Source organism: Zootoca vivipara, chromosome 4, assembly GCF_963506605.1.
Source record: "Zootoca vivipara chromosome 4, rZooViv1.1, whole genome shotgun sequence".
Taxonomy (NCBI): Eukaryota; Metazoa; Chordata; class Lepidosauria; order Squamata; family Lacertidae; genus Zootoca; species Zootoca vivipara.
Genome location: NC_083279.1, coordinates 95,467,221 through 95,493,165, shown reverse-complemented (window position 1 = coordinate 95,493,165; position 25,945 = coordinate 95,467,221). Strand labels below are relative to the sequence as shown.

The 25,945-nt window shown below is 46.3% G+C and overlaps 1 protein-coding gene across 1 annotated transcript in view; it reads right to left on the bottom strand.

The window, feature by feature from the left end:
- Window positions 1-5,244: 5,244 nt before the first annotated feature.
- The window catches only part of MAP6 (microtubule associated protein 6), a 61,292-nt gene continuing 40,591 nt past the window's right edge, over window positions 5,245-25,945 (bottom strand). The window contains exons 2-4 of the mRNA XM_060273929.1: window positions 21,251-21,464; window positions 16,022-16,218; window positions 5,245-5,401 (exon numbers count right to left, since the gene is read on the bottom strand). Of these exons, the coding sequence (XP_060129912.1) occupies window positions 5,302-5,401; window positions 16,022-16,218; window positions 21,251-21,464 (511 nt within the window). The 3' untranslated portion in view covers window positions 5,245-5,301. The remainder of the gene's footprint in view (window positions 5,402-16,021; window positions 16,219-21,250; window positions 21,465-25,945) is intronic.

Genomic DNA, 25,945 nt, shown 5'->3' with positions numbered 1-25,945 from the left:
CTAAAAGAGTGCCCACGTTGCCATAGCAACAACCAAGCGATGGCTCTCTCCAGGAACGGCATTTCCCCACCCACCTACCTTACTTGGCTGGATGCCACGTGCAAATGAGGATGCATGCATCCCAGTATAGATAAAAATGAGTAGATGTGCGAAAGGCCCAAGAGATGACTGGGCAGCCGCCCAAAGGAGAGGGCCGTCATTCACGCGAGCGCCTCTGAAAAGAGAAAAAGGATTCCCGGTAGCTGCGACATCGCTGAACATTTGGAACGTCCTCTGGAAGATATAATCAATGGTGGACGACACGGAATTCAGCAGTTCTCTGGATCCTCAGGAAGCTGCAATTGATCACAGGGATTGATGATCGAAGATGTGATCGGGAAAAGAGAACTCAGCATAAATAGGAGACAGATCAACCCCAAGCATTTGCATTTAATCAGCAGAAGGCTATCTGTGAGGGACAGGGGATATCGCGAAGTCCCTCCCCTCCCGAGTTCAAGCCCATCCCCGAGCACAGGGGAAAGCAGAGAGAGTTCCGATTCCAGTGGGGAAGCAGGAAGTCGTGTCCGAGGCTCAGGCAAGGTAGCGGAGCCAGGGTCCCAGGTGGGACAGGAAGGGGCAAATAAGGGGGGGAGACCCATCCCCCCAACTCCGGAATTATGCAGAAAGCGGAGAGGAAAGAGGATGGGTCTACCCAGGCTTTTGTATTGGAGAAAGACGCGCCAAAAGCCATTCGGAGGTTCTGAACCCGACTGAACACATAGCTCAGTGTAAATAGCAATGACTTCAGCACTGTAAATACGCAGCACCAATAAAAGAATAAAATGCAGAGCTGTGTAGAGTCGTTACTCTGAAGTAGCCCGCTCCGGCCACTGTGACACTATCTTTCGCCTTTTCCCCACACTTTGGTTAGCTGTGCTTACCTGTCGAGAGTAAGCCCCATTAAATTCAGGGTAAACCTGCTTTTGAGTAGACCTGTATAGGAGCCTGGTGTGACGCCCCTCTCCCCGCAAGGCTGCACAGAACTAATTCCTGTGCAAGCATTATAGGTGACCATAGAATCATACCATGTTTCTCCAAAAATAAGACACCGTCTTATATTTATTTTTCCTTTAACCCCCCCCCCCAACTATGGCTTATTTTCAGGGGGTGTCTTATTTTTTTCCTCTTCCTCCTCCTGCCACGGCCGGCATTGCTGCTGCGCCTATCACTGTGTCTTATTTTCAGGGTATGGTTTATATTCCTTGAATGCTTAAAAATCCTGCTATGGCTTATTTTATGACCATGTCTTAAAATAGGGGAAACGGGATAGGTAAAGGCAAAGGACTCCTGGACAGTTAAGCCCAGTCAAAGGTGACTATGGGGTGCGGCGCTCATCTCACTTTCAGGCTGAGGGAGCCGGCGTTTGTCCACAGACAGCTTTTCGGGTCATGTGGCCAGCAGGAGTAAACCACTTCACAATGGAGCACCGTGACGGAAACCAGAGCGCACGGAAACGCCGTTTAGGTTCCTGCCGCAGCGGTACCTATTTATCTACTTGCACTTTGACGTGCTTTCGAACTGCTAGGTTGGCAGGAGCTGGGACTGAGCCACGGGAGCTCACCCCATCGCAGGGATTCGAACCGCCGACCTTCTGATCAGCAAGCCCAAGAGGCTCAGTGGTTTAGACTGCAGCACCACAGGAATAGGATTCCTGTGTTGATGAACATGGAAGCGGGAAAGCTACACTGCAACATCACTGCTTCCCTGACATCTCTGCATATTGCATTAATGTACTGTATGTAGGGAAGGGAGAGAGCGAAATCAGGCATGTAATTAAATGCACAAGTTCCCTCTCCCTCCAGACATCCAAAAACAGAAACGAACAGACTCCTTTCAGTTCAGCTTTTCAATTTTTCGTGAAAGAAATGCACACACCATCATGTAGATATGGGCTAGCTCGGCTCTGACTTCTGCTCAGTTCTGCTGGACAAAGGAAACAGGCTGCAGTCTGGGACGGAGTCATTGCTCACTCATAGCTGCCAAGTCTCCCGTTATCCCCGGGAAACCCCCGTTTTTCCGGCTGTCCCCAGCCGAAAAAAAGGATTTTTTTGTTTTCCCCCCGGTTTATTCTGGCGCGCCGGCCATTTTGGAACTGGGCAGGGCAGAGCATGCTCAGAAGCGACTTTTGATGCTGCTCTGCCCAGTTCCAAAATGGCTGCAGCGCGACTTCTGGTGCGGCGGCCATTTTGGAACTGGGCACAGCAGCATCAAAAGTCATTTCTGAACATGCTCCGCCCAGTTCCAAAATGGCCGCCGCGCTACTTCCGGTCCGGTCCCTTATTTTTCAGAGAGGAACTTGGCAGGTATGGCTCACTGCTATTATCCATCCAATCTTCACGGGGACTAGAAACCTGCCTTCTTTTTTTAAATGGAGAATTGGGATTCTTGATGCGGAGTTCAGTGCCCAGTGCCAACTCCCATGCTTTTACGGCGCGGTAAGAAAATACATCGAACCTGCCCCCCTCCCGAGGTGTTGAAAAGTGGTTGAAAGGAAGATCGTAGAATCGGAAAGGGCCGTGAGGGTCATCTAGTCCAACACTGTGCAACCCAGGAATCCTTCGCCCAACGTGGGACGCAAACCCACAACCTTGAGATTATGTCTGTAGCTCCGAGGTTCCTGCATAATCCCGACATGTTACAACTTATGTTACAGATGTAGATCTAGATGGAGAACGTTGCCCCCCTCCCACTTCACTTCCGCAACATGACACAGACAGACGTTTAACTCCGAGGTCCTGGCTTGGTTATACATCATTAATGCCTCTGCCTAAATAATGGATCGCTCATTAAAAATGGAACACTATAATATACAGTATATGTGTTATTCTGAGATGGAGGAATCCTGATTGTGACCCAGAAATGTCACAAGGGTTGAGGGTTGGTGGTTACTGAATGGGAAATCCTTCCCCAGCTTAAATAATAATGAAGATCTGGGATAGATATGAGACTACTGGATTGTTAAGGAGAGAGAGGGGGGAAAGGATGGAGCTGACACGAAGGCAGGGACACAAAGGGATGGGAAAAAGAGACAAAGAGAAGGAATCATAGAATCATAGAGTTGGAAAAGACCACAAGGGCCATCCAGTCTAACCCCCTGCCAAACAGGAAACACCACCAAAGCATTTCTGACATATGGCGGTCAAGCCTCTGCCTAAAGACCTCCAAAGAAGGAGACTCCACCACACTCCTTGGCAGCAACTTCCACTGCTGAACAGCTCTTACTGGCAGGAAGTTCTTCCTAATGTTTAGGTGGAATCTTCTTTCTTGAAGTTTGAATCCTTTGCTCCGTGTCTGCTTCTCTGGAGCAGCAGAAAACAACCTTTCTCCCTCCTCCATATGACATCCTTTTATATATTTGAACATGGCTATCATATCACCCCTTAACCTTCTCTTCTCCAGGCTAAACATACCAAGCTCCCGAAGCCGTTCCTCATAAGGCATCGTTTCCAGGCCTTTGACCATTTTGGTTGCCCTCTTCTGGACACGTTCCAGCTTGTCAGTATCCTTCTTGAACTGTGGTGCCCAGAACTGGACACAGTACTCCAGGTGAGGTCTGACCAGAGCAGAATACAGTGGTACTATTACTTCCCTTGATCTAGATGCTATACTCCTATTGATGCAGCCCAGAATTGCATTGGCTTTTTTGGCTGCTGCATCACACTGTTGACTCATGTCAAGTTTGTGGTCTACCAAGACTCCTAGATCCTTTTCACATGCACTGCTCTCAAGCCAGGTGTCACCCAACCTGTATTTGTGCCTTTCAATTTTTTTGCCCAAGTGTAGTACTTTACATTTCTCCCATCCATGCAAGGACATCAGCGTAGACTTGTGTATGTGTGTGTTTTAATAAATATGGGTCTCTTTAATACCCTGGGTGTCAGTGGTTAGAGGCCCTTATTTTTTAACACAAGAATGGAAATCCTGTGGACCGGGTGATATTGGTGGGACCCCGTCAGCTCTGACCAGCATGGCCACTTGTCAGGGATGATGGGAACTGGCATCCCAAGTCTTGAGATTCAGTGTGACATAATGGTTAGAGCTGCCTTTCTCGACCTTGGCTCCCCAGATGTTGTTGGGCTACAAATTCCAGCATCCCTAGCTAGCAGGACCCAGTGGTCATGGATGATAGGAGATGCACACAAACAGCATCTAGGGAGCCAAGGTTGAGAAAGGCTGGGTTAGAGTGTTGGACCTGGGGTTCAAATTCCCACTCAGCCATGGAATTGTAGAACTGTAAAGTTAGAAGGGACCCCAAGGATCATCTAATCCAACCCCCCTACAATGGAGGACTCTGAATCATGTATGCCGCCTTCCAGGAGCACCTGAGATCTGTGGGATATATCCAGTCTTATATAACCAACATGCTTAACTCTAATTAATGCATGAAGGGGTTAAGACCATAGAGTAAGCTGTCCTGCCAGGCTTAGCTAGGTCACACCCACTCACCTTGGGAGGAAGCGCTACCAGACTCTTTGTTTTTTTCTCTTCCACCATGTGAACCCTTCCAATAACGGCGTCTGAGCTAGGTTGCTCCAATCCCAGGCCATGTGGCTTTAGCAAGCCATCTCTCTGTTTCTGTACAGATAATTTAGAAACTCTTACCATTTTTGAAACTAAGTTGTCTGTCTTGCTGCTGTATGAAAAAGCGCATGAACCTGACCTTTGAAGAGTTTGTAAGTAAACCTTTTTTCCAAGTTACCAAATGTGTGGTCTCTTTCTATGCTAAGGGAAGCAGGGAACTTTGGAAGCGGCTTAGAAGGGGGTATTTTAAAGGTCTAACAGGCTACATTCCTACTCTTCACTTGGCTGCGTGTTTTGCGATTTTAAATCTGTTGGGGTTCTCTCATGAAAAGTACTTGCCCCGAACCTGGATCTAGGCACCCAGAGAACTATCCTTTTAACCACTAAAATATTGTTTCCCCTTTCAAACCAATGGAAACAAGATCTACAGCGCTCGCCCCACTAGGCAGCATCCCTAGTAACTGGCCTGTAAAGGCCCAGAGACTCTAGCGGCAGAGATTTGGAGCTTGACTCTTTAAAACAGGCACGGCAGACTTTCTGCTCTCCAGATGTTGCTGAAATCCAACCCTCGCCATTCTCAACTTGATGGAATGAATCCAGACGCAATTCTGTAAATGATTCCAGAGACAACAGAGGCTCTAGCACCACTTTATTGATTTTTTTTTAATTATTATTTTTTGCACTATGATTCAAATAAGTCTTTTATAAGTTTCATGCAGGCTACATGCTTGTCCCGACTGCTTACTCAGGAATAGAAGGCAGGGGCTTAGCCTCGACCAGGTGGTCCCGTCCTAAGGAAATGGGCTCCTTGTCTGTAGCACCGGTTGTTTTATTGGAGGCACTGAAAGCAAAAAAAAGGAAACAAGTCATCATGGCGCAAGACTAACCGAAAGCCTATTCTGTCACGCATAAAGGCAGCAGAACTTGCAATCATTTGCGTAGCGTGGAACTGCAGGATGTGGTCCATAGGCAGCCAACTAAGATGTCATCGGGTGGTAGCCGGATAAGAAGCTACCAAAATCAATAAACATCACTGTCTGTAGTCCATTACTTCAATGCGTCTACTCTGAGCATGGCTTTGTTGGATAAAGCAATCGAGAAATTTTGCTGTACCCGTAAGGCAGGCATGTCCAACAGGGAGATCGTGATCTACCGGTAGATCACTGGACGTCTGCGGTAGATCACTGGTAGATCATTGGCTCCCCCAAAGAAGCTGAACAACTTTGGCCATAGCTGCCAAGTTATCCCTTTTTTTAAGGGATTTTCCCTTATGCTGAATAGGCTTCCTCGCGAGAAAAGGGAAAACTTGGCAGCTATGACTTTGGCTCCCCTAAAAAAAGCTCAACATTTTACCTCCTCCCTGAAAAATCTCAACAACTTTGACCCGAAACCCCCCCCCAAAAAAATGGGCCTTCCTCCTTCCTTAAAAAAATCTCAACAACTTTGACCTGAACCTCAAAAAAGGGGGTAGATTACTGCCAGTTTTTAACTGTGAGTAGATCGCAGTCTCTTGGGAGTTGGCCACCCCTGCCGTAAGGGGACAATGACAATATCTATTCTATTCTATTCTATTCTATTCTATTCTATTCTATTCTATTCTATTCTATTCTATTCTATTCTAAAAACTCATAAAAACAATTCATTGGGTAGGGTTGCCATACATCCGGATTTTCCTGGACATGTCCGGGATTCCAATAATGAATTTCAGGAAATCGGGAAATGTCTGGATTTTTGAAACTCTCGCCCAAAATTCAACAACTTTTCCCCCCCTACAACCCTATCATTGGGTGTTTCTGCTCTCAAAGGTTGGCCTAAACTGGAGCCACTAGGCTAGGCTGGTTTTGTTGCATGTTGAGCGCACTGTGAGTTCAATACCCCTCCCCCCATCCAATATTGGCTATTTAATGGATTTGCCTGTTATTATTACTTGCATAGAAAGCAAAACAACTCCCCCAACTGTCTAGTTAACGAGAAAATTAGAACTATGCTCCTGTAATGGAGTCATGTTGAAACTGGCTTTTGATATCGCACCCTGAAGGCTTACAATATGGAAGAGGTTTCACATTTTATATATGAATAATGCTTTGTGAGAGTGTTTATTTCATTACAGGGCTGTAGCCAAAAGGTGGACAATAATTTAACAGCCAAAAGAGAGAGAGAGTTGTTTTTCTTTGGGTCTTTTTGTTTTTAAACTCAGATAATACGGCTCCTAAACATCCAAAGGACGATGATGTATATTCTAGTCTGAGGCCTGTCCCCTGTTGCAGATGAGAGATAGTTTGTCCCTAAGCGGGGGGGGGGGGGGGGAATTTATAATCCGTTTCCGTTTCTGCACCTCTACATTCGCATTTTGAAATTTCAACCACATATCTTGGAGCTTATTCAAAATGACATCCCTGGCGTTTGCTTCCCTCTGAAGCAAAAGGTGGAGGCTGGCAAATGTTGTGTCGCAATAGGAACCCCTTTGCCATCTGTGAAGAATGAATTTGCCAGGATGTGCTACAGTGTGCGGGAAATTCTGATAGGCCACGATGAAGACTCGACTGCAAAGAGAGAAAGAAGACCAGAGATGGCCGGATAACTTTGATTCTCCCTCGCTTGCAAAAGTTTCCCCAAAATGATCCACTTGGTTCACATCTGCGTGTCACAAATAATCTTTTTTGTGTGTGTGTTTTGTAGTTGCATTCATGCTTTTGCATGTCTTAGAATCATAGAATCATGGAGTTGGAAGAGACCACAAGGGCCATCCAGTCCAACCCCCTGCCAAGCAGGAAACACCACCAAAGCGTTCCTGACAGGTGGCTGTCAAGCCTCCGCTTAAAGACCTCCAAAGAAGGAGAGTCCACCACACTCCTTGGCAGCAAATTCCACTGTCGAACAGCTCTTACTGTCAGGAAGTCTTTATGGCATCTTAATCTCCCGGGACCTGTTTTTAGAGATGTTTATCGTGTGAATTGGGTGGGAAATCTGTGTGGGAGGGAAGGGTTAAAAACCCCTACCCGCCATGTGCAATGGTCTCCATCTTTAAAAGATGAAGGAAAATAATTCGCAGGAGCTTCAGTGCCCATCTTCTTGCAAAAGCCCATCATATGGTATTTTTGAACATTCCCAGTGCTGGTGGGGTTTAGTGCATTTGCTAAGCAGATTTGCAGCATCCATTAAGCGGAAAGATCCAGTGGTCACAATCCCAAACAAATCGCACGAACGTAAAAGCCTTTTGATCGGTCGTCTTAACTCTTGTTTTCGACTGGAGCGTTTTATTTTGTTTCTTAAGTATCTCTACAGGACTCTAAATGGCAATTTCCAAAGCCAAGTTGGACATTTCGCGGAACCGAATTCTTGGTGAGACCGGGTGAAGTTCTTGAGAGCATCTTGAAAGTGAAAACATTTATTATGGCGTGTACTTGCGTAGGCGTGAGAGACAGAATATCTGGGTGTGCAAGGCATTTATTTTATGGGAATTTAATGTAGAGAATGCAACTTATTCTTAGGGACCAGGACACTGGGTCCTGTCTCTGAGCTTCCTACAACAGCTGGCTGACTGGTGGATTTGTTAATTATGGTTTCTTCATTTCTCGTTTTCTCAGTCCGCTATATTTCTGCTTAAGTTTGCAATTAAAGAAACAGCTCCTCGTGAACATTCAGCACCATGTTAATTCCTCTTTATCCCAATACATACATTTTTTTTGTATGCAATTTTGTCTGGTAATATGCATTTTCACACTTGATTTCCCCTAACATAATGCATTTTTTGTACACACTTTTGCGTTGCTGAACCGCATTGCAAAATTCAGAGAGGTGTGGATGTTGAAGGTGACCTGTGTTACAGGTTAGGTAAATTTGCATCGAAATGCAATCCAAACCAAATTGCTTCCCCATCCTTGACGACTGTTGTGGTGACGGCACAGGGGAGGAGTCCTTTTGCAGTTTTTCCAAATTCAGTGCAAGTGGAGAGAGATTCCCACCCCCAAAATGCCTCTGGTTACCTCCTTCCCCTGTTTTTAGTTCAGCGCTCAGAACCAAAATGGTTTCCAGCCTTCCTCTAAATAAAAGCGAGCCCTCATGAAGCATGGGTTTCTTCCATTCGAGCTTTTCCTTCAAACATTTTATGGCGTTTGTCTAAATCGGGCCTTGTCCAGTTGGGATGCTTTCGTCTCCAGCGACGGGCTAGAACAGGCATCCCTAAACTGCGGCCCTCCAGGTGTTTTGGCCTACAACTCCCATGATCCCTAGCTAACAGGACCAGTGGTCGGGGAAGATGGGAATTGTAGTCCAAAACATCTAGGAGGGCCGAAGTTTGGGGTTGCCTGGGCTAGAAGATGTTTTTCTGCCTGAGGCAAAGACCAAAATGGCTAAACCAGCCCATTTCATGTGCAGGAGCTGGGCTGGCTGACAGCTGAATCTTATTTCAATACTGGGAATGGGGCTGTGCCCGTCTGAGGCATTTAAATGAATCATAGAATTGTAGAATCGGAAGGGAACACGAAGGTCTTATCTGTGGGATGTGAAACACAGAGCAGTCAAGTACAACATTCCTAGAATGGACATGCTAGGGGATGCTTTGTACCAGCCAGGGGAAGAGAAAACTTCCAGTTTCCTCCTGAGCTGGGACAAACTTCCTCTGCATGTGACTAGTGTTGGGTTTCTTGAATAATCAAAGTTGCTTTTGAGCCGGTCTAATGTCTATACTGTCTGTTTAAGAAAAACAGGTGCCGGTAATTTCTGTTTAATCGCTCGCAGGCTCTACTCCATGTATATAAGGCTCTGTTGGAAAGCATTTTGTGTGGTAGTTGTGTGGGAGTAGGTGGGAGGTTTGGAATGTGGGTGTGTAAAGTTGCTGGGAGAGGGAGCGTTTAACTTTAGTTTAAAGTCTCTTCCGAGTCAGTTTGTTTTTCTGTCAGAGAAAGCCAACCTTTTGTTTTTCTTCTGTATACTTTAAACAGGTATACTGCTAGTCAGGGGTTTCATGCTAGGTTGGGGGAAAATCTTTAAACTCTTGGTGGTGTATTTTAGCCAAGTCAACTTCTGTTTGCGTATTTTGTTTTTCTATAAACTCTGCATGAAGCGTACTTTGATTTGTCCCATCTTGGTATCTCATTTCCCCAGCCTTAAAGTTCAGTTCTCCACATTTCCACATTACGTTAGCAATTATTATTTTTTAATAAAAAAAAGCCTTCATGAAAATTCATCAGCATTTTAGTGCATTCCCCCACCCCCACCACAAACACATTTTTATATGCAATTTTGCCTAATATTCACATTTTTGCAAAACACTTGCTCCTAACAGAGTGCTTTTTTCGGGTGGGATGGGGTGTCTGCTATTGCCACTAATATATATGTTTTAATGCACACCACCTTCTTTACCATAGTATTTGCTTGCTTGTGCACATTACTTGGCTAAAGAAAAGCATTGCAACATTCAGAGAAGCGCATGTTTAAAAAGGTGGCTGTGTTTCAGTTCGTGCAGAGTTTTGCAAAGTGTGAATTGTGTAGGCTTATTTTTAAATGCAAACGGAAGCAAACTTTTGCGTCCACCCCTACTTTCACCCTCCTCCTCCTCCTCCTATTATTATTATACCTAATCGATCAATCAGCTCAAGTTTGAAAGAGAACCAAACTTTGCAGAGCAACGTTCTCGCAATTTCTCCCGGATGAAACTAAGATCTCTTGTGGGACTTACAGTCAAAAAAAAGGAAACATCTTTGGCTTACTCAATTTGGAGGGTAAAAACAAAAATCGAGGAAGTGGGTGTTTGTGTTCAGCATTTATTTATCGTTGTCCATGAAGAAGAAAGTGACCCTCTATTTGAACAAACACACCACAATCCATTGGCTATACATTAATGTAGGTCTGGCTGTGATTATACTAACAGCAAAACTGAAGGCAGTACTGAGACAGTGATCTCTTAGCACAGTTTAGGGAGACAATTCCCCCCCCCCCCTGGTGATAACGCAGCAGAATCGAGGCCACAAAATATCCCTTAAGACATCTTGGCTCTGCCTTGCAGAATCATGAGCATGGATGAGTTTGTGAAAAGACCACACAATCTCTCCCCCCCCCCAACAGAAACACTGCAGATGAGCAAAGCGAGTGATTGTGGAATTTATTTCAGATTTTTTTTGCAAAGCCAAGGTGGGTGGGGGTGTCAACAAGCCGTGAAGAGGACTTTAAGCACCATCTCACCAAAAAGAGGATATAACAGTGTACAACGAAGGAGGTGATCAAACAAGCAGACGAGAAAGCGCAGGAATATTCAAAAGGAAGGGGGGGGACGGGGACGGGAAGGGAAGCCAGCAAGCAAATATTTGTACAACTAGGAATGCAAAGAATGAGGGAGTTACAGAAGTTTTGCCGAGACACAGTTCAGAAGGAAAACCTGAATGGCTGAATGAAACGAAATCATGTTTTGCATCCAAGACCGCAGGAGATTTCAGGTGCTGTTGCTATATGATCGGTCTTAAAAGAGACACTTGGGTGTTAACCAGAGAAAATATAAGTTACTAAAGGCCTTTCGCACCCTCCATGAGCCACGAGGATTTTTAAAATAAAATAATAATAATAATAAACCCACATCCTTGTTTCATTAGTGTCGAGTTTCCCCATGGACCCGGAGGGGCATCTTAGCATCCTATAAGAGGCCAGATGAGCATTTAAGCTGCCCAGTTATGCTTAACGGGGCTTCGGATCAAAGCAGAAAATGCATTAGTTCAGATGTGGCCAACCTTTGGCCCTCCGGATGTTGCTGAACTACAACTCCCACCACCCCTGGTCATTGGCTATGCTAGCTAAAGCTGATGGGAGTTGTAGTTTGGAGACATCTGGCAGATCCAAGGTTCCCCGCCCTTGGATTAGATCAGTCTTCCCCAAACTTGGGTCTCCCGCTGTTTTTCGGAATACAACTCCCATCATCCCTCGCTAGCAAGACCGGGGGTCAGGGATGATGGGAATTGTAGTCCGAAAACAGCTGGAAGCACTGAATTAGATCAGGCATCCCCAAACTTTGGCCCTCCAGATGTTTTGGACTACAATTCCCATCTTTCCCGACCACTGGTCCTGTTAGCCAGGGATCATGGGAGTTGTAGGCCAAAACATCTGGAGGGCCGCAGTTTGGGGATGCCTGAATTAGATCAACCTTTGCTAACCCGGTGCCGTTCAGACGACAGTTCTCAAATCAGCTCTAGCATCAGGTTGGCAAAGACTGCGCTAGATGCATTCGAGGTGTGTGAGTTTCCTTATTTCGGGTGTGTGGTTTTTGTTGTTCAAATAGCAATCTCAGTGGGGGGGGGGGGGGAGGTCAGGGTTCTGATTGTGCAGGGAGACCTGGAGCCACGCCTTCCCTCCTGCACCATTGCCCTGGTGAAAAGTGCGCACACACACCCCTAAGATGCTATTCAGCCTGGCGTAGGAAGCTCCCGGTTCCCTGCCTTGTTCAGCTGCCTGAGCCAGGCTGAATCATATCCCGGTTCTGCACAGGACTGGAGATAGTATACCGGAAGTATAGCATTTTTCCTATGGCTACCCTTTGCTCCGTGTGTCAATGGACAGTGCTTCGAAGATCAAATGAAGCCCCAGGCTTTTCTCCCTCGACTTTCCAAATCCATTCCCTGTTCCCATCCACCCAAACAAATATCTGTCACGCCAAATTTACGAATACAGTGGCACCTTGATTCTTAAACGCCTTGGTACTCAAACAACTTGGAACCCAAACACTGCAAACCCGGAAGTAAATGTTCCTGTTTGCAAACTTTTTTCCCCAGAAGCCGAATGTGGATCTGTTTTGAGTGTTACGCTTCCGATTTGAGTTCCACCCTTCCGTTTTGAGTGTTACACTGAGGTCTGTCTGTTTCTGCTATTTATTTTGCGCTTTTGTTTTTGTGGCTTCTTTGTTTTGTTTTCGCGACTCTGTGGAACCCAGTTCAGCTACTGATTGATTGATTGATTGATTGTGTGTGTGACTGCAGTACATTGTTTAATGCTTTCATTTTATGGATCAATTGTCTCGTTAGATAGTAAAATTCATGTCAAATTGCTGTTTTAGGGGTTGTTTTTTAAAAGTCTGGCACAAATTAATCCATTTTGCCTTATTTTCGATGGGAAAGCCCGCCTTGGTTTCGGAACGCTTTGGTTTTGGAACAGACTTCCGGAATGGATTAAGTTTGGGAAGCAAGGCACCACTGTATGGCAAGAAAGAAAGGGAAATGATTTATTCCCAGCTTGAGCCGGGTATTTGAAACTCCCTGTTTAGCTGGGGAAAGGTTGAGGCAATGATCCCACTATGGTGAATTAGATTGCTGTGCTCCAGCTGGCAGAAATTCAAGAAGAAAAATGGACCCAGGGCAGTTTTAAAGGTTGTGGATTCCTTAGGGTGATGGTGGTTAAGCTAAGGAGTTTTTTTTAAAAAAAAACTTCTTTAGAAAAACAGAGATCTACTCCCTGGATCATGGCCCAACTTTTTGCTGCAGGGCTCTCATGGAGCATGTAGATGAGATGGCATCTTTTCAGAGCTGCAAATTTTTATAATCAAGCAATGTCCATGCAGGTGTCCCTCCCCTTTTCCTTTTTAAAAAGCATTCTGAATAGCAAATGAGCATTATGAATCAATGAATCTTTGTTGAGATTTTTTTTCTCTTTTTAATGCATCACACATTTGCAATTATTTCTACGCTTCTGCTTCCTGATGGATATTCCTGCATTTCTCCCAAAGCACTGGAGGTATAAGAACCTTGCCCCCACCCCACCTCCCCACCCCACCCCACCCCAACAACCCTTCCACAAACACACAAACCTGGCTATACTTCATACTCTACAAGTTCTAATATAGGTACACTTGGAGATACAGCACAGAATTTTGTTACACATACTCTATAGCCGAAAGCATTCGGGAGCAAGCCTTAATAGAACACGTCACACACAAATACAGTACGGTTTTTGCATTCAGTTCAGTAGTCAAGCCAAGCCCACAACATTTGCTACCCGGTTATCATACAGCTCACCCCACCCTCTCCCCCCCACCCCACCCCAGCCTCTGAGGCTGCAATCCTAAAAGCTCCACTTTACATGGGAGTAAGCCCAACTGAATTCAATAGGCCTTACTTCTGGGCAGACATGGTTAGTTAGGTCTGCAGCCCAAGATCTGTTTCCCCCCAACCTGGTTCTGCGGCAAAGACATGTATCTCTGCTTCTTTCTCACCTATCTCAAAAATTTACATTCTGCAAATCTTGCGCTCTATAAATAATAATATTAAAAAAGATTCATGGGGAGTGGGGGGGAGGGTGGAAGCCTTCCTCGAACATCTCCATAGCAACTGCGGACCTGGAAATTTGCCCTTTTGATCCATCCCCCCGCTCGCCCCTTCCTGTTTTGTTAACATTCTTTTAAAAACTAATTGGCAATTTTGGGCCAAAGAGCAATTAAACCCAACGGCTGCTTCTCTAGAGACAGTGGATTATTTATTTTTTCCCCCCAATCGCTTGCAGTGGTGTTCTTACTTGTACATTTGGAAGAACCAGAAAAACAAACAAACTAAAAAGTGTTTTGTCCTTGACAGGACAAGCACCCAGGGCCTTTGAGTGGTGATGTTACCTAACCCTGGATTTTCAGAACCCACCTGGAGAGATACTAACTAGTACTCTTCAAATTTGTGATGGTGGTTCAGCAGCGATCAGCTGACACTTGTATGACATCATTGTCAGTTGCGTGACATCATCATGAGGTCATTTGCTGGTGCCGGCTGTCCTCATCAGACTCCAGTTTTGTACAGTCTTTCACATCACACCTGCATGGATATCTGACATAGCATACATGCGACACACACACACAACGCTTGATCTGCCCTTTTTCGGAGGCGAAAACGTCGGGCAAATCAGGACGTCGGTGCACGGGGCTGCCAGGTGGAGACCTTGAAATTTCATGTTATTTTCAGCATGGGACGGGAATGAGGAGAGGGTCAACCCAGCCGCCTCTCTCCATCCTTGGAATGAGTTCTCTGCTGTTGGCAATGTATGAAAACCAACCTCTGCTGAGGACAACCGGTCCCAACATGCGAGCTCAGGTAGGGCTAGGAGAGACCTCTGAAACCTGGGGAGCTGCTGCCGGCCAGTGTAGGCAATGCTGAGCAAGATGGAATGCTGGATGGTAGAATGCAGCTTTCTGTATGACATAATCTGAAATCAGCAGGGTTCTGGCAACGCCATTTAGACTGATCACAGAAATCCCTGGGTCTTTATTTATATTCTGGAAGTTCCCTTTTTATTTTCTGGTTTCTGATCTGCTTCTGCAAGGTGTTAGCTCCGAACCTCAGAGCTACGTAGACTTGAAAGCTGTAAAACAGCATTTCCTCTGGGAGACGTTTACAATTTTTGAAACCTCGCACGGTGCAGGCTGCGGATGTCCAAAGAAACTAGGTTAATGGGAATTGCATCGGCTCCTGCTGCAAACGGGCATGGTTCCTCCCCCCCCCACCTCTTTCCTTCTGTCCTGCTTAGTAGAACTTTCTCCTAGTGACATCACAACCATGAGACGCTCTCCACCCTGGTTGGCCGAGGCGGAGCTAGGAAATATGGAACGCTGTGACATCACAGCAAGCGCCACGTTCTCCTAAGGCATTGTGGGTGGGAAGGGGTGGGCCCTCAAATACTAGGTCACTGGTTTTGCGTCTGTCCTCAAAACTGATTCTAACCAAGGGGCTGATCCTGCCCCCTTTCCAAATTGCTTAGGAGTGGCAAGACGGTCCCATTCACCCCCACCAAAAATGCAAATATCTCATTACTTTGACTTTTAAAAAAAACACCACCTCAAGGAGGTTCAGGAGAGCTACCGGATAGATTATTTTTTACACACGAACTTATATTTATTTTACACCCTCTCTTAGTGGTATGAATTGAGGTTCTTCTTCTTCTGAGCTTTATAGGCTAAGGCATAAGAAAGGGGCACTCGGGTAGAGACTTGTATTTGCTTCTAAGGGAGCTGGAAGGGGTCCAAAGGGGATTCTGTTTTCAGTGTATGAAAACACACACACACACTCCTTTTGCCTCATTCTTGCCCCTGGGTCCAACAGGTTTTGCAGGATTTTGTGATGCCAAAAAAACAGGCCAACCTGTTTCTCCGGGGCGAAAGCTGGACGAGGAGACCTATCTTCCAGCCACCCTCTTATTCTAACTCTCCCCTAAATCTCTGGATGTACATAGATTGAAAACTAATCTGCTGTGCCTTTCCCTGCCTCCTATTACGCTAGGCAGCCAAACACCCCCCCCCAAAAGGGAGGCTTTCTAATCCGCCTTTGAAATCAAAGATAAAAAGCTTCTAATACAATTGGAACACAGGCAGATTAGAAGCCTCTAATTAATTTTGTGGCCTTTATTTAAAAAGAAAAGAAAAAGAAAAGAAAAGGAAGGGGGGGTAGAAAACGAGAGAAAGAGAGAGAGAGAGAAAGAGAAAGCAAGTAAGTGCAGTGAAATTTACTCTTTCGCCTCGGCCAATTTATTGTTTATCTCTTTACTCTTCTCCTTTTCCTCGGCGTTTGTTCCGCTGGGCCCCTCGGTGCTCTTTTTCTTGGACGGCCGGCTCGAAACCATCTGCTTATCTTTGGCCTTTTTCAGGGGTTTATGGCTGGTGGTCGTCTTTTTTGGCTTAGAAGGCTGAGGGCTCGGCTTCTCCACCTGGGCGGGCGCAACCGACAAGCCACCGCCGGCACAGAGAGAAACGACACACACACAACACACAAGGAGAGGTGAGGGGGAGGGAGGAGAAAAGCGGATTTAGAGAGGCGTTGCCAAACGGTGGCAAAGGTTTCATCGAGAGGGCAGCGTCAAGGAAGCGCTGCAGCCTTTAAGCCAGGCATAGGCAAACTCGGCCCTCCAGATGTTTTGGGAACTACAACTCCCAGTGTGGTGTAGTGGTTAAGAGCGGTGGACTCGTAATCTGGTGAACCGGGTTCACGTCTCCGCTCCTCCACATGCAGCTGCTGGGTGACCTTGGGCTAGTCACACTTCTCTGAAGTCTCTCAGCCCCACTCACCTCACAGAGTGTTTGTTGTGGGGGAGGAAGGGAAAGGAGAACGTTAGCCGCTTTGAGACTCCTTCGGGTAGTGATAAAGCGGGAAATCAAATCCAAACTCTTCTTCTTCTTCTTCCCATCATCCCTGACCACTGGTCCTGTTAGCTAGGGATGATGGGAGTTGTAGTCCCAAAACATCTGGAGGGCCGAGTTTGCCTATGCCTGCTTGAGGTTGACTGGTTAAACTAACCTGTCCTAAGAAGCATTAAACCAGGCATCCCCAAACTGCGGCCCTCCAGATGTTTTGGCCTACAACTCCCATGATCCCTAGCTAACAGGACCAGTGGTCAGGGATGATGGGAATTGTAGTCCAAAACATCTGGAGGGCCGAAGTTAGGGGATGCCTGCATTAAACCCTCTTTGTGTATGTACCACCATCGGCCGCAAGATTTTCCTTGCATCTCTATCTGATATACAGTGGTACCTTGGTTTGAGAACAGCTTAGTTTATGAACAACTTGGATTAAGAACGCTGCAAACCCGGAAGCAGGTGTTTTGGTTTGTGAACTTTGCCTTGGAAGCAGAACATGTTCCGCTTCCTGTCGAGTGTGTTGCGTTTGTAAATTGAGTCCCCCGCTGCTATGGGAAAGCACGCTTTGGCTTAAGAATGCTTTGGTTTAATAAGAACGGACTTCCAGAACGGATTAAGTTCGTAAATCAAGGTACCAGTGTATATGGGGTGTATGGAGCGTTAGGGGGCAGTTAGTACCTCTGGTGGTGCTCCTTCTGAGGTAGTTTGTCCACCTTTGGTCCCCACCCTGCACTCGGCTCTCACCTGTGGCTCCTAGAAATTGTCAGTAGGCGACAGCAGCCACACCCTAGACTGGCCAGCTAAACCAGGTGAGGGTAGCTGATGGGGTCTCAAACCCTCAGGGAGTTAGGGGTTCCCCTTCATGTGAAGACAGGCTCTGGCAGATTGAGTGGATGAGACTAAGAGCCATACCTAACAAGTTGCTGTCAGAGAAATAAGGGACCGGACCGGAAACAGCAGACCGGAAGTAGCGCTGCCGCCATTTTGGAACTGGGCGGAGCATGCTCAGAAGTGACTTTTGATGCTGCTTTGCCCAGTACCAAAATGGCCGCCGCGCCAGAATAAACCGGGAAAAAACAAAAAAATCCATTTTTTCAGCTAGGAACAGCTGGAAAAACGGGGATTTCCCGGGGAAAACGGGAGACTTGGCAGCTATGCTATGAGCGAGTCCAACGCTCAAGAAGGGGGTTTCTGCACATGCTGTAGAGCAGGGATGTCCAGCTCCCATGAAACTGTGATCTACTCACAGAATAAAAAAAACTGGCAGTCAGGTCAAAGTTGTTGAGCTTTTTTAGAGGGGCAGGTAGAAATGTTGAGCTTTCTTTAGGGGGAAACGGAGAAAGTCAGCGAAAACTCCGCCTTCTGTTCTAGCGATCATGTACAAATGGAGAGCGGGTGAGGGGGTGGGGCCAGATGCTCTTTTAACCCCGCAAAGGAAGAAGAGCCCGCGGTCGACCGAAACCTCCTGGGGATCAACCAGTCGTTCGTGGTCGACCGGCTGGACATCCCTGCTGTAGGGGCAGATTGGGGCTCGTTCACCTGGGAAGGGAGCTCATCTAGGAGAAGGCAAACTCTGATCCTAAACCTCCGCTGCCTTGTGGGACATCTTCGGGAGAAGGAAAGGCTCACGCGAATCCAAAGTGGAGTCTCTAAGATGGTTGGACGGTACCTTGTACGCCTCCTTCTGGCAACTCCTGCAGCCAAGCTGGTGCCAAACCCCTTGCTCTGCTTTCCTTTGGAGCACATTAGCGAGGCCGGGGGGGGCAGCCCAGGACTTCCAGGCTTGTGCCCCAGAGAGGTCACTTTGGTGCTGCTAATGCACTGGTTTCACTTCGCCCCTAAAGGCACACTCCATTGTCTTTCAAGACAGATGGGTGTCAACAACCTATATTTCCAGTCTGTTTCTGAGCCACTGTGCGTTCTCCACTTACAGTAGACCTGTGCTCTGAGTTCTGGGCTGCTCTGCATGAACGAAGCTCTGGGTGCCCTGTTCACTATACAGTGGTGCCTCGCGAGACGAATGCCCTGCAAGACGAATTTTCCGCTTAACGAAGAGATGTTTCGAGCGGAGGTTGCCTCGCTAGACGAATTCGTTTTGTGAAAAATCCGTCTAGCGAATTGTGGTTTCCCATAGGAATGCATTGGAATTCAATTAATGCCGTGTCCAGAAGAGGGCAACCAAAATGGTCAAAGGCCTGGAAACGATGCCTTATGAGGAACAGCTTAGGGAGCTGGGTATGTTTAGCCTGGAGAAGAGAAGGTTAAGGGGTGATATGATAGCCATGTTCAAATATATAAAAGGATGTCATATAGAGGAGGGAGAAAGGTTGTTTTCTGCTGCTCCAGAGAAGCGGACACGGAGCAATGGATTCAAACTACAAGAAAGAAGATTCCACCTAAACATTGGGAAGAACTTCCTGACAGTAAGAGCTGTTTGGCAGTGGAATTTGCTACCAAGGAGTGTGGTGGAATCTCCTTCTTTGGAGGTCTTTAAGCAGAGGCTTGACAGGCATATGTCAAGAATGCTTTGATGGTGTTTCCTGCTTGGCAGGGGGTTGGACTGGATGGCCCTTGTGGTCTCTTCCAACTCTATGATTCTATGATTCAAATGCGTTCCTATGGGCAAAATAAAAATAAAAATAATTCAATGCATTCCTATGGGATTCTCTAGACGAATTTTTCACAAAACGAAATGACTCACAGAACGAATTAAATTTGTCTTGCGAGGCACCACTGTAATGTGTAATATAAAAATGGACGTAACCCCCCTCCTTTTGGTCAAAGTCCTTTCAGAGTGGATTAAGCCTGCCTCCAAAATTGTAGCCAGATATATCCCAGGGAGTTTTGTGCAGGGCCATTCTAAAACCTTGGGCAGTAAAGGCTGGGAGAGAACCCTAGCCAGGACCCCAAAGAGATGCCTCGATCTCTGCCCCTCACACCACCATCCCCGAGAGGACAGAGAATGTCTGAAGAGGCTCCATGTGTGATGGTGAAGGCGGCAGCCTGAATCCTACGGCACAAGGGAAGCTGGGAGCCATGCTACGGCAGTGCTCTGCAGATCCAGAGAATTAATCTGCTTACACCAGATCACGTATAGATTTGTAGTGAACAAATGAGGGCACACAGAGATACTAGGGGTTATTATAGGCCAGTGATGGCGAACCTATGACACACGTGTCAGATGTGACACGCAGAGCCCTCATTGCTGGCACGCGTTGTTGTTGTCCCCCCCCCCATTTGTTCTCCCGCTCCTCCTCGGATACTTTTGTTGTTGTTGTTGTTCCTGGTAGCCAGAGATGATTGTGTTCAGCGATTGGTCTGTTTTTCAATTTGCTGAACCAGTGGATGTTTCTAATTGGGTGCAACAGGTTCGTTTTTTAACCCTTTCTGTGCTGTTTTTATTTGGCGCTTTTTAACCCTTTCGTGCTTTTGGGGGGGGCGCTTTGGCAGACTATGACAGTGCTGCGTGTTAGTTCCAGCGAAGGTATTATTCATCATTTATTTCTGTTCTCTTTCCCCCCAAAAAAGCGTAGCAGCTTTGGGCAACCCCCCAAAAGCTCCAAAACTTTGATCAGCAGCTCTCCCCAAAAAGCTCAACAACTCTGGGCACTTTGTGATAAATAAAGGGGTTTTTGGTTTGGTTTGGTTAAATAATTAGGTTTTGGTTTATTAAATACAGTTACTGTATATATTAAAATTATACATTTTTGTTATTTAAACTATAAATATTGCAAAATTATGTTTTTTCTCTTTAAGTGACACACCACTCAAGTTATGCTTGGTTTTTAGGCGAATTTTGACACACCAAGCTCAAAAGGTTGCCCATCACAGTTATCGGCCCTGGAAACAAAACAAAAACCCAAGCCCTGCAGCTTCTGCAACAGGGGGAGCCTGATTTGATGGTTCCTAGTCTCTGTCGAATCTGGTTTGTGGAACAAAATGAAACTGAAGGAGTGTCTCCACCCCCCATCGTTCTGCCCGGACACTGAGGCCCAGCGCCGAGGGCCTTCTGGCGGTTCCCTCACTGCGAGAAGCAAAGCTACAGGGAACCAGGCAGAGGGCCTTCTCGGTAGTGGCACCTGCCCTGTGGGACACGCTCCCATCAGAGGTCAGAGAGATAAACAACTACCAGACTTTTAGAAGACATCTGAAGGCAGCCCTGTTTAGGGAAGCTTTTAATGTTTAATAGATTATTGTATTTTAATCTGTTGGAAGCCACCCAGAGTGGCTGGGGAAGCCCAGCCAGATGGGCGGGGTATAAATAATAAATTATTATTATTATTATTATTATTATTATTATTATTATTAATCACAGAGCAGTCCAAGGAGGTGATAACTTCTGAACTAGCCAACCAACTGGACATGATGTTGGTGGGATGTGTGGGGGGGGGGGGTTGGATCCTGCTTGCCGCGCAGAGACTCCCCCTCCCCAAATTTGCCACAGAGCAGGGAGGGAGAACGTCCGCCCCTCCAGATGATGTTGGACTCCCATCAGCCCCAGCCAGCATGCATGAAGAAGCAACATACAAAAGTATGAAATAAATAAGTGTTTTGTTTCGGCGGGGAAGTATCCCACAGAGGAGCCTTGCTGCCCATCTCCCTTACCTTTGTCATTTCCTTGTAGGGCTCGCTGTACAGGCTCCGTATCCTCCGATGCTCGAGGAATTTGTTATCCGAAGGGCCGGGCTTTGCCCCTTCGACAGTGAACTGGGTGCTGTAGCTCGTTTTGTGGTTCATCTTCCCCTCCGGAAATTTGTACTGGGGCTTGACTTTGATGGCCTTCGCCGGCTTGACGTCTGTCCAGGGTTGGAATTCATTTCTGAGGGGAAGGGGGAGAGCTTGAGTGAGAAGCAGGGAATCAGAAGGCTGGCCAGAACGGCTAAGAAATAGAATGGCTTAAGTAGCTTTCTGTTTGTACACACCGTTATGCTGATCAGTGTCAGTATGCTGATCAGTGATCAGTGTCAATTGACACCGAAAGGGGGAATGCCTAGATGTGTATCACTGAAGGCTTTAATGTGAGGAAATTCCACTGGAGTATACTAGGTGGCCTCTGAACTCCTTGATGAGTTGATAATTAACTACTGTTGTCTGCTAGCTAACATGTGAGTGTTTAACCTTAGATCAGGTGGCAAAGGTATTTGGTTGCAAATGCACCATCTTGGATGGGTGGTGTCAGAGGGTCGCCGTGGCTACTCTAGAGTAACTCTGCTTGAGTCCAGTTTGTCTTTATAGACTTTTATTGTGCAAGGTATTTACAGTGCAGAGACAGCTTAAAATATGACCTCTCATTCCGAATCAGAATCCGGCAATGGCATACGTCTGTTCTTATGCCAGCAAAGTAGTCGGGGCACCCCAAAACGCCTCCCCCTTGACCTGTGTCGTGGTGCAAAAGAATGCAAATTTATCTCTGCATGTTTGTTTTTTGCTGAGTAACCCCCCCCCGAAAAGTAGGGCAGTAGGCCAAATAAGGTTGGGAACCTCTGTTCGAAAATAACAGTTACAGGTAGGTAGCCGTGTTGGTCTGCCGTAGTCGAAACAAAATAATTTTCCCCCTTCCAGTAGCACCTTAGAGACCAACTAAGTTTGTCATTGGTATGAGCTTTCATGTGCATGCACACGAAATGTGTATCTGAAGAAGTGTGCATGCACACGAAAGCTCATACCATTGACAAACTTAGTCACTCTAAGGTGCTACTGGAAGGAATTTTTTTATTTTGTTTCAAAAATAACAATGAGGGGTAGTTACAGGTAGGTAGCCGTGTTGGTCTGAGTCGAAGCAAAATAAAAAAAATCCTTCAGTAGCACCTTAAAGACTAACTAAGTTTTTATTTTGGTATAAAAATGAGGGGTAGTGTGTGTTACTGTCAAGCATCTTTGAGCTTCCACCATCCTCAGTGGAAAATAGCCAATGAGAGTTGATGGTGGACTGTCCAGTAAGGGATGCCTTATTCCCCTTCCCCCTTTTCCCTTTTCAGGATGATCAATCCATTTTGTGATCCATTTGAGCGACAGCGGCCCCTGATGCTGCGTCCTTCCCCAGGGCAGAAACACACCCATTAATTAAAACCTAGCCGGTCGTTAATATTCAGCACACACTCCAGACTAGCGACAAACCGCTTGCGAATCGCCGAAGACCACACCGCAAACACCACAAGCAGCAAATGTGTGTCTGCATGCTTATGATTTCTCCCCTTGCATTAATAAAACAGACAGGCATCCCAGAAGGGAGATTTGCATGTAGATCAGGGCTCCACTCGCTGGATTGAGATCTGCATGCACAACAGGTCGTTTCTAACAAGGAACTTTGGTCCAGACCAGCCTTCCTCAACTTGGTGACTCCAGATGGCTTTGCTGGCTGGGACCGATGAGGGTTGTAATCAGGACAAATTCACCGTTCTGAGCACAACGCAAAGTTTAAAGCCCTAAACGGCCCTATATACCCGAATGAGCATCTCCACCCCTGTTGTTCAATGCAGACGCTGAGATCTAGCTCCGAGGGCCTTCTGGCAGTTCCCTCCCTGCGAGAAGTGAGGTTACAAGGAACCAGGCACAGGGCCTTCTTGGCAGTGGCACCCAGTCTATGGAATGCCCTCCCATCGGACGTCAAACAGATATACAGCTATATGATTCTTAAAAGACACCAGGGAAGTTTTTAGTGTGTGCTGTTGTATTGTGCTTTTACTATTTTTCGTTGGGAGCCGCCCAGAGTGGCTGGGGCAACCCAGTTATTATTATTATTGTTGTTGTTGTTGTTGTTGTTGTTGTTGTTGTTGTTACTGTACTACTACAGTGGTTCCTCAGTTCTCAAATGTCTCCACTGATGAATGTTTCAGAACCCAAATGCTGAAAACCCAGAAGTAAATGCTTCCATTTTTCAACAGGCCTTGGAAGTCGAACGTGTTTTTCTATTTTCTCACTTGAATTTGCAGACAGCCCTTTTGCGCCTCAGTTTTCGAACATTTCAGAACTCAAATGGTCTTTTGGAATGGATTACATTCAAGAACTGAGGTACCACTATATTATTATTATTATTATTATTATTATTATTATTATTATTATTATTATTATGGCTATTGATGGCTACCAGCAGGGCTAGATTTTGATTTGATGAGGCCCTAAGCTACTGAAGGTAATGGGGCCCTTTATATGCCCAGCTGTCCTTTGTCAACAACAAATTGTTACTGTTTTTTGTGCTGAATATATGTTATATGATAATTTATGAACCTAATGGGTATCTCAAGCCATTTGCACATGTTGCCATGCAACCAGTCCATGCAGAATGTAGGCACCCTATATATAGAAAGGAGCAAACCAGTGATATTTTAGGGAGCAGGCGAGCAGGCGGGGAGCCCGCACAACACAAAATACTGTTGCTGTATGTAGGTTTTATTTTATTTGTTTTTTTATCTTATATTTTGGAAATGTACATCCAGTTCTTTTTTCCTTTAATTTTTTTTGGGGGGCCCCCAAGAGAGTGGGGCCCTAAGCTATAGCTTGTTTATCTTACACGTAAATCCGGGACTGGCTACTAGATATGATGGATAAACCACTTCCGCATTTTACGGAGGTGGTGTTGTGGGCGTGGCCCGTCTCGACCCTTGCGAGGGGGCTGAGAGTTCAGCCCTCTCGCGAGATGGAGGTTCCCGCCTCCGTCATTCCCCGGCTGACCAATAGGGCCAGCCGGGCGGGGCTTTCCCCATGTTTAAATCAGGCTGGAGGCGGGAACTCTGCCTCTCCTTCGCCCGGCACCTTGAGCGATCGGATCCTTCTCCTTCGGTATCCCGACGGATCCTGTGAGAGCAAGGAGCAGCTGCTGTAGGGTATCGTATGTTTTCGGTGGTGTTTCATTTAGCCCTTCGTATTTCTCTCTGCCTCTAAAAAACAAAAAACAAAACCCTCCTCGTGAGCTACCTTTAAAGGCTACATTCCCCTTGACTAGTGTGTGCGTGTTTGTTTTGTATCAGGTTGCTGCTACATGTGCTTAATTCACCTCTGCTTTAATGTTGCAATGGAAGCCAGAGCGGCACGACCTATTTAGTTGCCTTTTGTTTAATTAGCAGCTTCGTGCTCCAGTAGCTTTGGCTTTGGGAGTGTTGCCGAGGGTTACTTTGTTGCTATCGTGGTTTAGTTGTCCACCCCACCCCCCTCATTCGCTGTCTGTCCCTTTGATAGCCAGTTCTAATCGCCGTTGCTATTTTCCCTCTGCTTGCTAATGTCACAAAGCTTAACGCTTAGAGGGAACGGTTGAATGTTTTTCCCTTTGCTGGGTTACTGAGGGTTGCCTAGACAACCGTGAAGCACGTGTGCCTTTCCTGCAGAGTGTCTGACTAGGCTGCTGAGATTTCAGCTTCTTTCCCTTCCCCCAAGCTCCCTTTAATTGCATGATTGTGCTTGAGTCTCTTTAATGCTTTGTTTATATTTCTTCAGCGTTACTGAGCGCTGCAGCTAGCTCCTGCCTGTGCTCCCTGCCCATAATGATCCGCTGCTGCCTTTCAGCCTCTTCGGGAACCCTCTTCCTAATCCCCCAATCGGTTCCTTTAATTCCTGCGTTCAATTTATTTATTCCCGGGCGCTGGAGCATGGTTCCTGGGGTTTGTATCGTTGTCATGGTTACAACTCCTTGCCTGTCTCCATTTTAAGTGTGGCCACGTGGTCTGGCAGCAGCGGCCATCTTAGGAGAGGCACTCACTGTCCCTCCAGTACTGCAGGGCTGTTTGGAATTACTTATAACAAATTGCAATTAAAGAAGCTGCAATCTGCAAGCAGGCTTTGCCTTCAGTCCATTTGCTTATTGGCAAGTTTTGTATGCTCGTTGGAAGTAAGATGGGATTTATTTTCAAGTTCCCCTTTACTTTCTTTCCACTTATCTCACAACCCCCACCCCCGCAATTTTGCAGCTATAACTTTAAGGCAGTGGGGTCGTTAGGACCGGCATTTTACACTCTGCCTTTCTGGTGGCTTCGTGAGCCTTTAATTGCTCTATTTACGAGGGCTGCAACCTTATTGCTGCACCAGAGGATGCCTTTTCTCTCTGGGCATTTTCCGAGCCAGCGGTAGTTGTAACAATGTTACATTGTCCCCGTAACTCAGCAGGCTACTTCATTGCTACTTTGTGTTTCTCCTATCTGTGACTGCTACAGGTGTTATATTGCTGAAAGTTTGCAAGCTGTGGTTGTGAAACGTAGACAGCAGGCTGCTATAGATTTATAGCTAGCATCCCTACGTATAACCATTCATTATCTTTAGATTTCCCTTGCATTAAAATAAAAAAGGGGGGTGAATACCTTCAAATTTACT